The sequence below is a fragment of the Podarcis liolepis genome (assembly GCF_965112155.1).
Source record: "Podarcis liolepis genome assembly, chromosome: 1".
Classification (NCBI taxonomy): Eukaryota; Metazoa; Chordata; class Lepidosauria; order Squamata; family Lacertidae; genus Podarcis; species Podarcis liolepis.
Genome location: NC_139554.1, coordinates 52,989,180 through 53,003,803, shown reverse-complemented (window position 1 = coordinate 53,003,803; position 14,624 = coordinate 52,989,180). Strand labels below are relative to the sequence as shown.

At 48.3% G+C, this 14,624-nt stretch overlaps 1 protein-coding gene across 1 annotated transcript in view; it reads right to left on the bottom strand.

Moving 5' to 3' along the window:
* ALX4 (ALX homeobox 4) overlaps positions 1-3,594 on the bottom strand; it is a 57,086-nt gene extending 53,492 nt beyond the window's left edge. Inside the window, exon 1 of the mRNA XM_083465618.1 lies at positions 3,458-3,594. Coding sequence (XP_083321744.1) covers positions 3,458-3,470 — 13 coding nt within the window. The 5' untranslated portion in view covers positions 3,471-3,594. The remainder of the gene's footprint in view (positions 1-3,457) is intronic.
* Positions 3,595-14,624: the final 11,030 nt, after the last annotated feature.

Genomic DNA, 14,624 nt, shown 5'->3' with positions numbered 1-14,624 from the left:
GAAAATTTCACCAGATACCATACAATCTGTTATCTAACATCCTTCTCCAGTCTATTGTTTTAAAATTGTTCTTATATTCAAAGCCCACATGGGTAGCTCATGCAAATAAACAACTCTTACAGACGCAGGTGGCGCTGTGGTCTAAACCACAGAGCCTAGGGCTTGCTGATCAGAAGCTCGGCAGTTCGAATCCCCGTGCCGCGGTGAGCTCCCATTGTTCGGTCCCAGCTTCTGCCTACCTAGCAGTTCGAAAGCACGTCAAGTGCAAGTAGATAAATAGGTACCGCTCCAACGGGAAGATAAACGGCGTTTCCGTGCACTGCTCTGGTTCGCCAGAAGCAGCTTAGTCATGCTGGCCACATGACCCGGAAGCTGTCTGCGGACAAATGCAGCTCCCTCGGCCAATAAAGCGAGAGACGAGCGCGCAACCCCCGAGTCATCCATGACTGGACCTAATGGTCAGGGGTACCTTTACCTTTACAGTCAATAAGTGAATTAATAGCATAAACATCACACTATTTAGTTTCTAAGAATTATCATCTAGTACTTCCACAGCCTGTGCTTTTCCATCCAAAACTATACAGTTCAGTTACTTATACTAGGATCTAGTATCAAGATGTACTATTTCATTACATTTCCCACCTTGCACACTGACAATATATCTTAGGCCCTGTCTGCACTATACATTTAAAGCTGTATCATACCACTTGAAACAGTCGTGGCTTCCCCCCCAAAATGAACCTGGGAACTGGGTATGAGACTGCTTTAAATGTGTAGTGCAAACAGGGCCTTAGAGTGACCTGAATCTTAGGAAGAATTTCATGGAGTTTCAGATGTTCATGGTCAAGCTGTACTAGGTTTAGTGCTGCTTTATATTGTATTTTGTGTCATGTCACATTCAGAGTTTGTTATTGTCATAGCTGTCAAGTGTCCCTTATTTGAAGGGACAGTCCCTTATTCCAGCGCCATGTCCCGCTGCTGTCCCTTATTGATGGATGTCCCTTAAATGTCCCTTAAATGATGTCCCTTAAATTTCAAAGGAAGCAGCTCCTCTCCCTCCCTCCCTCCCTGCTGGCCAGGGAGGAGGGAGGCTCCAACTGTGTTGCTTGGCTGTGTTGCTCACCCAGTAAGAAGTCTAAGAATGACTGGGGGGTGGAGCTTGGATGCCTTGTGTGTGGCTAGTTAATGCAAGCTGAGGGGTTTTTTGAATGCTGGACGCCATTTTGTTCCACGTGCTGCTGCAAACTTTGCAGTGCAAAGCCAGGCAGGGGAGCCATCTTAAGTTGAGGCTGCATAGGCCTTGTGGTGCATGTGATTCAGATTCTATTCAGTTGAACCTCTGGTTACAAAGTTGGTTGGACAGTGTTCTGGAAGCTACCAGCATGAGTTTGACCAGACTGCAGGAGGACAGGAAGACTGGAGTGTCTGGAACAGGTGAGGCTGCAGGTCCCTTATTTTGGCTGCTGGTCCCTTATTTTCAAGGCTGCTGATCCCTTATTTTCAAATCTGTAAGTTGACAGCTATGTATTGTAAGTGGTTGACCAGTAAACTAAACTGAAACTTAGTTTCGATTTTTAAGGATACTCAGAGAAACTTTCAAAAGCTGTCTCATGCATAGCATCTCAAATTTTCAGGTTCGGCTGGACATCCAAACATCTTAGCTGTTTTTCCCATCTTGCCTACTATGTGCTTGTTTATATTTGAAGTTTGTATACATAGACACATCACTGCTAAAGGATGAACACTGAATGAAGGCACAAAGTAGTCCACACTAAGACTATTTATTCTGTCTTCAACTCACCATGAAAGCACTGACCAGTTCCTTTACTTTCTTCTCCCTTTTGCCATACAGGGCATAAGTACACCTAGAATTAAATTGCTTCAGCAAAAAATCCCTCTTCATGAGAAATGCAGGCAACTGTCGTTTTGTAGTGGTGTCTAGCATTCTCAGAAACTCGGGCAATTGTCCTTCTAGAGAAGAGTCTAGATCTAGATTCACTAAGAAAGTCTTCTCAGAACTTCCCATGATTCCTAGGAAAGCCAAGACTATTCAATTGGTTAAAAGACTGAAGTATAGATAGGCTACTTCAAAAAACTGATAAATTTAAACATTCCTATCTAGCGGTGCATCTGGGTCATTTTAGACTCTGGACTTAATATCTGTATATGAGGAGCCATCTTTAGGTACTAACTTCACTTGCTTCAAAATATGGTAAACCAACAGCCTTGCTTCACCAGGAGACCTCCCTAGCTCATTCTGCTGAGTGAGGACCTGGGTCTCTGCCCCAAAGTCCTGCCCAGACTTAAATTCTCATATTCTTCTGCTGAGCCCATGAATGTTAATGATGTGGCTGGCCACTGAATCAGAAACATGGGATACTGAAGAGTCACAGCAGGACCAGACCTGCCATGCAGCTGGGTTTAGTGACCTTCACTAAGAGGAAAGACAGCAGAAATTGGTGCCGCAAAACTGTTTCAAGCCTTGGTCCTGTCAGGAGGCAAGGGCTTCATTTGGACTCCAGGAAGTGAAATGTCTTGGACAGAGACTGGGGAAGACGAGAGTGTGACTGGCACCTTCACATCAGGGTTTTGGCAGTCCAAAACTTACCCTCTGTCCTGCAAGGGAAAACACATCATGGCTGTGTGCGGAAAAAAGGGGGGAATAAATCTGCTGGCTTCGAGAGCCTGCAAGTCTGTAAATTAACTCTCCTTAAGCCCTGAGTGCATTAACTTGGGAGGTTGAGGAGCAGAGCCAAAACATCTCTATTGATTCACAACTTGTTTTGAGTAGTCACCCAGAAAGGCAGCCAGTGAATCACTCCAGCCGGTTTAGTCATGCAACCACATTGAACACACACCCGAAGGAAGCGCAAAATAAACAGCCTACAGGCCCAGATAACACACACACACACTCTTTCTCTCTCTCTTCATGTGTGCTGTCTGGCCTCCATACATCTTGTTGAGGATAGGCGTCTCATCCAAGCAGACACATTTGGGAAGTATCTCCAAACTTTTCACCCAGGCAGATCCTCCTCTGTTTCATCTGCTTTGCAGTGGGTGGCTTGCTATCAAAAACAGAGGTGGGTGGGGGGAAGAGACTTTTCAGCTTCTTCCTTCCCCACTTCTTGTTGTTTTGGCCTTGGCAAGAAAAAAAATGCCTTTTAGGGGGCGCCAGTGTGAAAAGCCATGGAGAAAACAGAGTTAATTTCAGAGCAAAGCAACTGGAAAATAAACAGGCCAAGTAGGAAAGGAAATCTTCTCTCTTTCTTTTTCTAGTTGCCCAGAAAGAAGAAGAATGCATAGAGGAAAGGGGGAGAGGTCTGGCAGTTTGGATCTTTTGACACATCATTGCTGCAAACAAGCCTCCTCTTAAGGCGGCCAAATCAACAGCAACAAAGCTTCTTTCTCCCTCTCTGTGAAAGAGATGCAGGCACATCTGGTCTGGGAAAAGCCCTACCTTTCAGGCGCATGAAGAATCCCACAGCCTCGCTGCATGTGCAGACGGAAAGGGCTCCGATGCTGCCTCCAGGCGAGGAAGGACTCGCTCCAAGCTCCAGGCGCCTCTCTCCAACTTCTAAAACCAGATCCTTCGCTCCCCCTCCCCTCTCGCTGGGAGGGCGCTGGAGCCGTTTGAATGACCGCGCTGGCGACCCCTGTTGTGCAAGAGGGAAGGCGAAGGCGCAATCCGCGTCAGAACTCTTAGCTCCGAGCGAGAGGCACCGCGGTAGCCAATGGGAGTCGCTCCAGGAAGGAGAGCGGGTAAGATGAAAGCCAGCGGCGGGGAGCCGCAGGCTGCCGCGAGTTCCAATCCTGCCGAGGGCTTTTTTGCTAAGTTGTACCAGAGGCCTGAGCTACACACGGAGCGCCATGTGCAGTGCAGTGGCTGCAGGTGAGGGCAACTCTCTCTCTCTCTCTCTCTCTCTCTCTCTCTCTCTCTCTCTCTCACACACACACACACACACACACACACACTGTATTCCCACCGGCTGTCTGAACTGGTGCAGACCAAATTCTGCTGTCCTAATTGTCCTCATCCCATCCCTAGTCTCGATCAAACCGTATAGTCCAAGACTAACCATGGATAGTCAGAAGTAAGTCCTACAGTATTCAATGGAGCTTACTCCTAGGTAAATGTGGTTAGGATTTCAGCTTCTCTTTTTCTTTTGATGCTTCTCTCTCTCTCTCTCTCTCTCTCTCTCTCACACACACACACACACACACACACACACACTCTTCACCTCGTCCATTCTTCACTTGATCACTCTGAGCAGAACCAGCCCAAACTAAATTTATTTCAACAGGAGACAGTGAAACTTTAACTTAAAAAATAAATAAAAACCAATGGATTTTTACAGCGACTCTTCTTTTGACCTTTAGTCTTTCTTATCCCTAGAGTCAAGTTTCTCCTTTCTCACACGCCTATGACTTATTCTGTTTATGAGTTTCAGCTTTTGTTCACCTTTTGCCTCATTAGGTAAAGGTCAAGGGACCCCTGATCATTAGGTCCAGTCACGGATGACTCTGGGGTTGCAGCGCTCATCTCGCTTTACTGGCCGAGGGAGCCGGCGTACAGCTTCCGGGTCATGTGGCCAGCATGACTAATCCGCTTCTGGCGAACCAGAGCAGCGCACTGAAACACCATTTACCTTCCCGACGGAGCGGTACCTATTTATCTACTTGCACTTTGACGTGCTTTCAAACTGCTAGGTTGGCAGGAGCAGGGACCAAACAATGGGAGCTCACCCTGTCACGGGGATTCGAACTGTTGACCTTCTGGTCGGCAAGCCCTAGGCTCTGTGGTTTAACCCACAGCGTCACCCGCATCCCTTCTGCCTCTTTAGATGGCACTATATCCATGGAAAAAGCATACATGTAACTCTTCAGTGGTTTGACTTCACCCCCAAAGGCACAGATTCTTCCATTGTCCCCCAAGAGAGATGGATGCCAATAACAATATCCATGGCTCCTTCACTCCCATAATTTGGAGGCGGGGGGAGGGGGGTAGCCATCTTCAATACACTGTATAAGTTTGATCCAAAAATCAGGGACATTGCTATGATGAGTGCAGTGCCACTTAAAAGACAACTCTCCTTTGCAAGAGCTGGTCAGAATGCCCCACCACTATCAGGACATTTTTCTTCCCTACCTTGCTTCAGGATGGACTGTTGCCCCTTCCTCACCTTGGGCCCTGGATCTCCAGGCCAACTTCAACACTGCACCATCCTTGTTCTGAAGCAGGAATGGGCAACCTGTGCCCCCCCCCGATGTTGCTAAGATTACAACTCCCATCATCCCTTACCATTGGCCATGCTGGCTGGGTCTGATGGGAGCTGAGTCCAATAACATCTTGAAGGCCACAGGTTGCCCATTCCTGGTTGAGGAGCCAAGAACATTGGGTGTACATCATTGTACACCTTCCTTTTGTGCTCTCACCTAGAAATCAACCAAACATTGAGGGAAATCTCTCTGAAGTGCCCCCCATGCAAAAAAGACAGAAGTTAATAATTACTTGCAAGTTGCTTTGCTTGCATGACATAACTTGCTCTTCAGCTTTCTGGTACAGCAGAGAGGGCCTTCCAACTGTTGTTGGGCCCTATCGTGGCCAATGATAAATGACTATGGGAGTTGTAGTTCAACACTTCTGGAGGACCACATGTTTCCCATCCCTGTATCATGTGCTAATAAGTTCAAAGGGCTCTTTCAAGATATCCCTGCATGTTCATCGCCTGATGGCTGCAGCCTCATGATGATTTGCATGTGTGTATGAACTGTCACAGATTTAACACACAGAGAGACAGAACTTCCATGCACCAATATCTAAAGTGCATACAGTCACTTCACCAAGGACTCAGCCTCATTCACACCCAATACACAGTTCAGTGGGAAAGGGGGTGCTGGAGAAAATTGGATCACTTCAAGGCCACAGGTGAGTGATACCATGTTTTTGACACATCAAAATAAACAGCAAAACAAGCAAGTAAGAAGCAGACAAAAAACAAATTTCCTAGCAAGTAAATGAGTCAATTTCATCTGATACATGATTTGTTATCCTGTTGGCAGGATGAGGCTGGTGCGGGGAGAGAAAGAGATGAGAGGAGGTGAGGAATATGAAAGCAGTGACGTCAGAGGGAAATGAAATGTCAATAATACAGTCTGGGGCAACTACATTAAAGCTGCAATCCTGTGCCAATTTACCTAGGAATGAATCTCTTCAGCTCAATGAGTCTGACGTCTAAATAGACATGACCTTGGCTATAAAAGAACTACACTGACCATTCCCAAAAGTGGTGTTGATGATAACACACCCACCCTGGCATTGGTGATGCAATGAACACTCAGCAATGTCTTTGAGATTGGCAGTCTCCTCTCCATTATTCCACTGCAATCCATGGGGCATATGCCCAGTATGTTAAAGGCCAGGGTGTATCTAAAGCTTTAAATCCAGGTACTTCAAGTTCCCCGGGGTACAGACAGAGATGAAAGTGAGTCTATTTGAAAGAGACACTCCTCATCTCAGACCTGCATTTTACAAGATTAGAGAGGGGTCAGTTCACACCGCTGCAGCAGCCCTTTCAAATCAGCAAAATGAAAATTAGAGCTCTACAGGTCTGTGGTATCCAGCTTCACAATAAGAATTTTGCAAAAGAGACATGTTTACGCTGGTGAAATTGCTATGTGCTCCCCAAGCCAAGTCTGTGGCCATTCATTTCAGAGAGACGTATCATTGCTCCATTTAGCTCAGTATTGTCTGCACAGACTGGCAGCAGCTCTCCAGGATTCCAGGCAGGGGGTTTCTCCAAACCCTACCTAGAGATGCATCGGACCTTCTTCATGCAAAGCAGGTGCTTTGATCCTTCTTAGAGACTCAGAGATGGGCTGACTGTGGAAGTCCAGAATACGTTTATTTTACACGGTGATGATTGATGAAACTTAACACATTTGAAATCCCACATAAGCTCCTAGAACATTGTAGGACCAGCAACAGAAGCTCCAACACTGTATCTCAATGCCAGGAAAATACTCTCTTTCTCTCATGTACAGGAGCACTGTGATACAAAAAGAAGAAGCAGAAGTAGCAAACCTAAGCGCATTGTTGGTCCTGAATGACAGATCCCAAATGAGCAGCAGGTAGGACTAAATTGAAGATTCTGAACCCCTTACCGGGGTTCTGAGAAAAGATCTAATTCAATTCGATCTCCCAGCACCGCACACAGAGCTGCCTCTCATGCCACGAAGAGAACCGATTCAAACAGCTCCTGCAAATCGTGGCAAAAGATAGCTCGAGTGAGGAGAGGTGGTTGGCACATGTATTCCTCCAGCTCAACTGCCTATTTATTACAAGCTGTCACCCTTTGCTAGTCAGTTGCACCATCATTCGATTTGTCGATAGAGAATAAAGGAAAGAAATCCATAGCACTGTGATAGGGAATTTGTCTCTCTCCAGGTGTTATTGGGCTGCGGCTCCCATCATCCCTGACCATTGGCTGTGCTGTGTGGGGCAAGTGGGAATTGGGGTCCAATTCCATCTGGAAGGTCAAAGCAGTCAGTTCCTCCTTTTACGTCGTTTTCTTGCTCCCTCCCGTAAAATCCCCAAGCCCCGATTTCCTGGCTGAATTTCGTTAAGTTAAAGGCAACCGGTTCACGGCTTATTTTGTGAACTGGACTGCTCCGTTTTTACTCTCTTCCCAGGACAGGCTTTCTAGCATTCCTCTTCTCACTCTCAACAGACCACCGGATTGACCTCATCCACCTTTCGCTTTGAGTCTCTTTAAACTGCCCCTTATTTCTAAATCGTTAATGCAGAAGCAGGCCAATCTTGTCGTGGCGAGCTCACAAACCACGATGCAATTTCAAATATCCTCTCCATCCATAAGAGAGGATGGAGGCAAACGATCTGGGTTAAATAACAGATTTAAGAGTTATCAGAGCAACGCCTCCTCCCTCTGCAAGACGGAAATGCCTTTTATCTGCACCATTCTGCAGAAATTCGTCGTTAGTAACCTTTAAAACTCTGGACCAATCCACTGGGAAGCGTAATAAAATGAATAGCTTGCTCCAGGAAATTTCTCTGTGTAGGCTGTACTCTGTACACAGATCCCGCACACACGCACCAATTTTTATGGTGGTGGTGGGGATAGATGATAACCTCGAACTTGAGCGTCACAATAATTGCATCCTCCTGATTGACTTTTAAAGACGGCGCGTCTTTAGAGAAGAGCAAACAAATCACTTCTAAAAGTGTGGTTTTGTCCAAGACAAAGAGAATATTAAAGGGGGATCACTGAGATAGTGGGAGGATAGACACAGATTCAGCTTGCAGTGCAATCGCATGCACGTCTACTCAGAAGTAAGTCCCCTTTCCTCTCAGGTTGGTGGGTATGCGATTGCAGCTCTCCGGTTTCCCCCCTCCCCCCGATCATTTTTCTCCCTCCAGATAGGTGGCTTCTGGGAGTCACGAGGAACCAGATGAAGAGACCTGTATCTCTCTCACCTGGACCTTATTTTTGGACAGCGCGATCTGTTACAAGCCTGGCGTCCGTTTCTCCTTGCACTCATTCCTAGGAGCGAGTGACAGGAAAAATCCTTGCATGGTCTGCAACATCTTCCGTGGACGTTATATGGTCGCCACTTCCAAAAGGGCATACTTGTTTGCCTCTTTTAATAAAAGCAGGAGCCTGATGGTACCCAGAAACATTCATTCTGGCGTCCACTTCATCAGACGCATGCAATGCGTTCGCCTGAGTTACAGGTGTTTCCAAACACAGGGTCGTAGTGGTTTTGCATGCAGTGAGGTCAGAGGGAAATGAAATGCAGAAATCACCAGGAGCTTACCATAGCAGCGACAAAGATCGCTGCTCTACTCTGCCTGATCTGAGATGGCAAAAGAAAATCCCAAGTCAGTGGCGTTGGGCGTCCGACAGATTCCCAGGTGGCGATCGGGAAGGGCTGTCCCCTGCGGCTGGCTACTGATTATGGTGGTGCGAAGGAAGGTCAAGTTCCCTCCTTCCTCGTCGTACGGTTTGGATCGCTCGCTCAGACGACACTGGGAGTAGTGGGCTTGTTCCACGAAAGAACAGATCAAGACCGCCAGGTGTCTGTTTAGGGCACCCCGTGGAGAGCGGGTGTGCTCTTTGGGCCCCACCGCAGCGGGCCAGGCTAGACCCGGGGTGGGGAATCTGGGACCGCCGCTGCGGTGGTCCTTGGATTCAAACTCCCATCAGCCACGATCAGCGCGCCTAGTGGTCACAGATGTCGGGAGCTGTAGTCCCAACAACTTCTGCAGGGAGGGCCACAAGTATCCACACTAAATCTGGCCCCACCACTTTCTCTTATTTTCTGACCTGACACGAGCGGGACAAAAGAGCAGGTCTGCTGGCTCACCATCTTTGGGTCAAAATACTAAACGTGTCTAGGGATTATTCTCCAGCAAGGCCATTGGCCCTGATGGCTGCCTTCGTTTTTGGGACGTTTTTAAAATTGCCCGAAATCGAGTTGAGATTCCTGCATTGCCGGAGGTTGGACTAGATGACCCTCGGGGTACCTTCCAACTTTACAATTCTATGATTATGTTCTATTTTTTAAAAAAACCTCGGCTCTCTGTATCGATTCCTAAAGCCACGTTCTCAGCGCGCGCACTCCTCCCAAACAATACTGCTTTATAGACTGCCTTGGTTGTTCGCTCTAAAATAAAACAGGTCGTTATGATCTGCCAGGCCTGGCACTTTAGGATTTTCCTGTGCCAGGAAAAGCAGTTTTTCTTTCTCTTAATCCGGTGAGCAAACATCCCAGGGCACATTCTCTCGCACGCCTCGAAAGAGACCCCCACCCCACTCCCCAACGCCCTGTCCCTCCCCAAACCATATTTCAAGAGGGCAATACATTTCCTTATACAGAAATATGATTTATCTCAGCTCCAAGACTGAGAAATAGTAATTCAGATTACTTTCAGCCATAAATCACTCGGGAGCCGCGCGCCCGCCCCCGTCACACCTCTAACACAAGTATATACTCTTAGGCTATACGCTTTTTATTTTAATTGCTGTTCCAGTGTGTGAGGGGATTATCTACAGCCAGAAGTTTTGAAGCAAGAAAGTAAAGAGGATCGTATTAAGAAAAGAGGGGCACATTTAGAGGCATTTATCCACGCAAATCTCATTAGTAAACCAAAACCGAATAAAAACTAGGCTCCAGGATATTGGTTCCATTGCTTATCTGAAGTCACTCCGCTTCCCATTTGCTAAAGTACACACACGTCAGTAAGCAAAGAATTATTTTCTTCCCACTTTACGTACAAGAACAACTGCACACACTAAAGTGAAAGCCCTTAATTCGAATCTAAAGCATTTTACTTGATTCGGATTGCAATGTCTTTGTATTAATTACACGTTGTGCAGTTATTACTTGGGAGTGAGCCTACTGAAGTCAGAGATTCGAGCTGCACGTCAATGACCAGGACTGCATCCTTGAAAACTTCCCTATCCTCCAATCTATGGGGATAGATGGATGGAGGCAGCTTATGGGAACTGACTCCCTTCACATTTTGACATGAACACCCTGATCCTAACATATTCTGCTCTTGAGCATGTATGTTCCGCTGCGGCGCTGCCCGTTTTACAGCCTCCCCTCCCGTCTCCGATCCCCCGCACCGATCTACAGTAACTCACTCCTTCCCCGATAGGGCTGTCAGCCAGACCTAGAGCTGCTCTGAAGAGGTTTTGCTCAGCTCTGGTGGTGGAAGAGGGAAAATGGATCTGTGGGATCTGTGAGATGGGTCTGTTTGAAACAGGGGTCTCTAGCAAGCCTGTGGACAAAGCGGGGGTGATGATCGCGTGAGCTGGCTTTTAAATCTAGCAAAAAGTCGCTGCTGCAAAGGCTGCTAAGTCATACACGGGCATGTATGGAGGGCGCTTTCTGGGGAAATGGCTCCCAGCAGGCTCCTCTCTCCCATGGAAGCGTGCCGTCCTTCCATCCCACCGACCCTGGCACGTCCCCCACCGCCGGCGCCCACGGCTTGCCCTCGGGATGCTGGAACAGTCAAGAGTCCGGTGCGCCAAGGGAGGCAAAACTGCAAAGCGAAGGGCATTGAAAGGCAGCCTAGAAGAGCAGCTGGGAGAATGGTGGGGCTTTGCTGTTTTGCTAAATCTTGTTAGGTTATTGTTCTCAGGTTTAGAAAGAATCAAATGGATGGACTTTGGGGAGGGGAAACGGGGAAATCATCCAACACAACATGAAATAAAAACCAGCAGCGCAAGCCAAAAATCAAGAGGCGCCATAACAGGCCCGGGGCTCGAAGCGCAGGATTTGCTTCAGGACCCACAAAGAGGAGGAGGAGGCTCCGTCGCCATTTCCATTGGCCGAATAGGGCTCAGGAGCCACCTTAGCAGGATGAATAACACGCAAAGCTCTTGCCTTTCGTTTCCAGGGAGCAACAGAGCCATACGTTCCCCTTTCCACCTGGGTTGGCCCGCTAAGAAACTACGAGGACGGCCTTGGCAAACGCTCCTCACACGCTCGACGCGGCCTGCAAATGTTCTGATTTCGGGGAAGATTTTATGAAGCCCAAACTTAAATAAAGAAAAACATGGCGCTGCTGCTTTGGGGAAAGGTTCTCTAGGGTAGGTGTAGCTCTCCATGTGCAGCTGAATCATGTATTTTGCTTTTTAGGAGCCTAGAAAGTTTTCCAGACTCTAGAAAGACACCCTTCGGGTTCCGCGCCATTTTAAATTTTATTTTAAGGACGTCCCCTTGGTCTCTGTCACACAGGAACACAAGCCTCAGTTGGGCCTCGATTCCCCCACCAACAGCCGCGCAAACCTGGGCCCGGCTGGAAAAGCACTGAGGGGAAAACACGGGGAAGTGCCATTGCGGCCTAGTTGGAAAGCATCCTGGCAGTTACTTCCGTCGGCTCAGGAGAGTAGGCCCTAAGCCCACCAGCCCTACCCTAAGACGGGAATGCGGGTATTCTCCACACTGCCTGGAAAGTCTGTGGAAATCGAGAGAAGGGTTTCTTCTCCGCGAGGCATGTAGGCCGCAGGGCTCCATTTTGCAAAAGCCTCGAGAAAGTTTGAAGGAAATGCGCATCGCCAAACCCCACTCCCCGGGGCACCCCAACATCTTTTCTTTACTATTGGACGGTGGTTCCTTTCTCTTCACCATCTAAACAGATCTGCTAGGAAGCCCTGCTGATTCCAGTGGAAGTGGCTTCCCAGGAACTTGGAGGGACTTCCCTGCCAAGCAAATGGGTTTTTTAAGGCTATGTGTACTGTATAAGTGCATTGCAAAACTTCGCTGAAGCCTAGGCAGGTTCCCTTCGATGATGTAGGTTTCCTTTCATATCTCCTCCTCCGTCTGCCTTAGATCCGCAAGGCAATCGACACCCACCCTGAGGAAGCCCGAAGCCGGGCGAAGAAAATACACGAGTTGGGGTTTGGCAAGTCTCGCCCGCGCTGGTTAACCAGAACGACACTCAGAAGCCATTAGCGCTTTATTGCAGTGCGAGGCCATTCCCCAGGCCGACAAATCGTTAAGAGATCCGGTTGCAGAAGTGGCTAACCGGGAGCCGTGTCTGCAATTGCGCGGCGGTGGCAGAAGAAGCCCTAATGGCGAAGAGGAGCGGATCTCTCCGAGAAAGCTGCCTTTCAGGCCAGGCGTCTGAAAATGGGCCGCTGTTTGCTTTCCAGTTCTTGTACGAATGCCGGTGGCTTGGGCCGTGCTCTGGCCGAAGCGGCCCGTGTGTGGATGTATTTAGCTTTTGTATGTGCAAAAACCGCACAGGGCCCTTCTTCCTTCCCCGCTCGCCCCACCCTGGACACTCCGCAAATAAATGGTTTACTCAGCTCGAAAAGCAATGGCGCGGCTCCAGCGATTAAGAATCTTTAAGGAGCGAGGCGGTAATCCCGTCTCAGCCAACATCCATCCATCTTTTTACTCTCGATAAATGTATATATATAGTGTGGTTCGTGTGCCCAGAAATCCCATTCCTTTCTACCTCACCACCCCCAAGCCAACTTCTCCCTACTAATCAGAAACTATTCCTCGCTTAATGGCTCCTTGTAAACAATTATCCCCACAAATCCAGATGGCTCTTTTTAAATGCCCTTGTCCTTCCAGCCACATCACACAAAATGTTACAATTTAGGAGCTCCACTTTGAAAGAATAACTCCGATTTAAAGGGGGTTGGGTGCTCTGTAGCTGTGTCTTTATTATGCCCCCCTCCCATTTTTTATTTATTTTTTAAATAGGAAGATCGCAGCGAAGACGCCGCTGCTCGGTGTGTTTTGAAGGGTATCGTGATTTATTATGAAGCTGGCCATTACTTTTATTGCTATTTTTCTAAGCTCATTAATGCGGAAGTTAAGGCCGGTCCGTTTCAATAAGCTCTCCTTCCCAGAAAATATCGTTAGATGGGCGTCAGTGGTAACAACACGTCGTCAGCAGGGTAGCATCTAGAAATGGGAACCCGTCTCCCCACACACCGTGATTTATAACTATACCGGCTAATTAATTGTTAAGCCGAAGTAGTACGATTGGAAGCCGATTTAGGAAATCTGGAAGCCTGTGGGTTTAAGGAGGCAGGCAGCACCAGCGCTCACTCGACTCAGTTGGGGCTGGAATCCCCATAGGAGCCGCGGAACAGAGCCTGTTAGTGGAGTCCAACTGCGCGCAAATGGTTATTTAAAACAGATCCACGGCAGGTGTCGGGGAATATTTTCTAAAGGGGCGCTTCCACCTCTACCCCCGTCCTCCTGATTTATCATCTTGAAATTCTCTCGGTGGGGAAGGGGGGCGCTGAAAAGCTGACGCCAGTGACTTCTTACGGGGCCGGTGAGCAGGCGCTTATTGGCGCTGGCAGACCCAGGACAGGATGGCTTGCGCTCCACCTCTAGGAGCGGAGCGGCTGCCGCGGATTCTCCCTCGGCGCGCCGGCGGGGATTCCATTCGAAGTCCCAGGCCGTGGAAATGCGGCTGCGCCTGGAATGCGAAGCAGCCTTTGAAGAAATCCCCCAGCAGACGAGCCTCTCGAGAGACTTCGGCCGCCCTTGGCCTTCTCGGGCAGTAAATCTGCCTTCTCTTTTTCTCTCTCTCCTCATGCACCGCCTCCCTGGAGCTTCTTTGCTTCACAGCCCAATTCGGAGTCACTTCGCTTTTCGGAAAGGCAGTGTAAACAATTTTTTTAAAGGCAGGATGGAACCGAAATCTGTTATTTCTTCTCTCCCTCCTAGTGGCACCAGGGACTTGTGGTGTGGCTTGCCTCCTTCCGATCTCCTCTGCCGCAAGATGTTTCGACAGCTGCCTTTTCTGTTTCTAGAAGAGCTGAGCGCTCCCTCGCAGAGGAAACCCGCTCACCACTAAATTTGCCCTATGTAGTAAAAGCGAAGGCGACATCCTGCTATAAAATTAATTCTTGATACTTTCTGGGACGGAGGGTGGTCTCTGGGCTCTGTATCCCCCCTCCCAATGTCCAGATTCATAATTTAATTCAGTAGTACAGTATTTTGATTTCCCTGGAAATCAACAGAGACGGTCAACAGGCAATGGTCCTTGGGTGAGGACTGCTGTCCCCCCCCCAATTTTGTCAAGGTGGGGTGCGCAGGGAGAAAGCTCGTTTGGGATGCAAACTTGT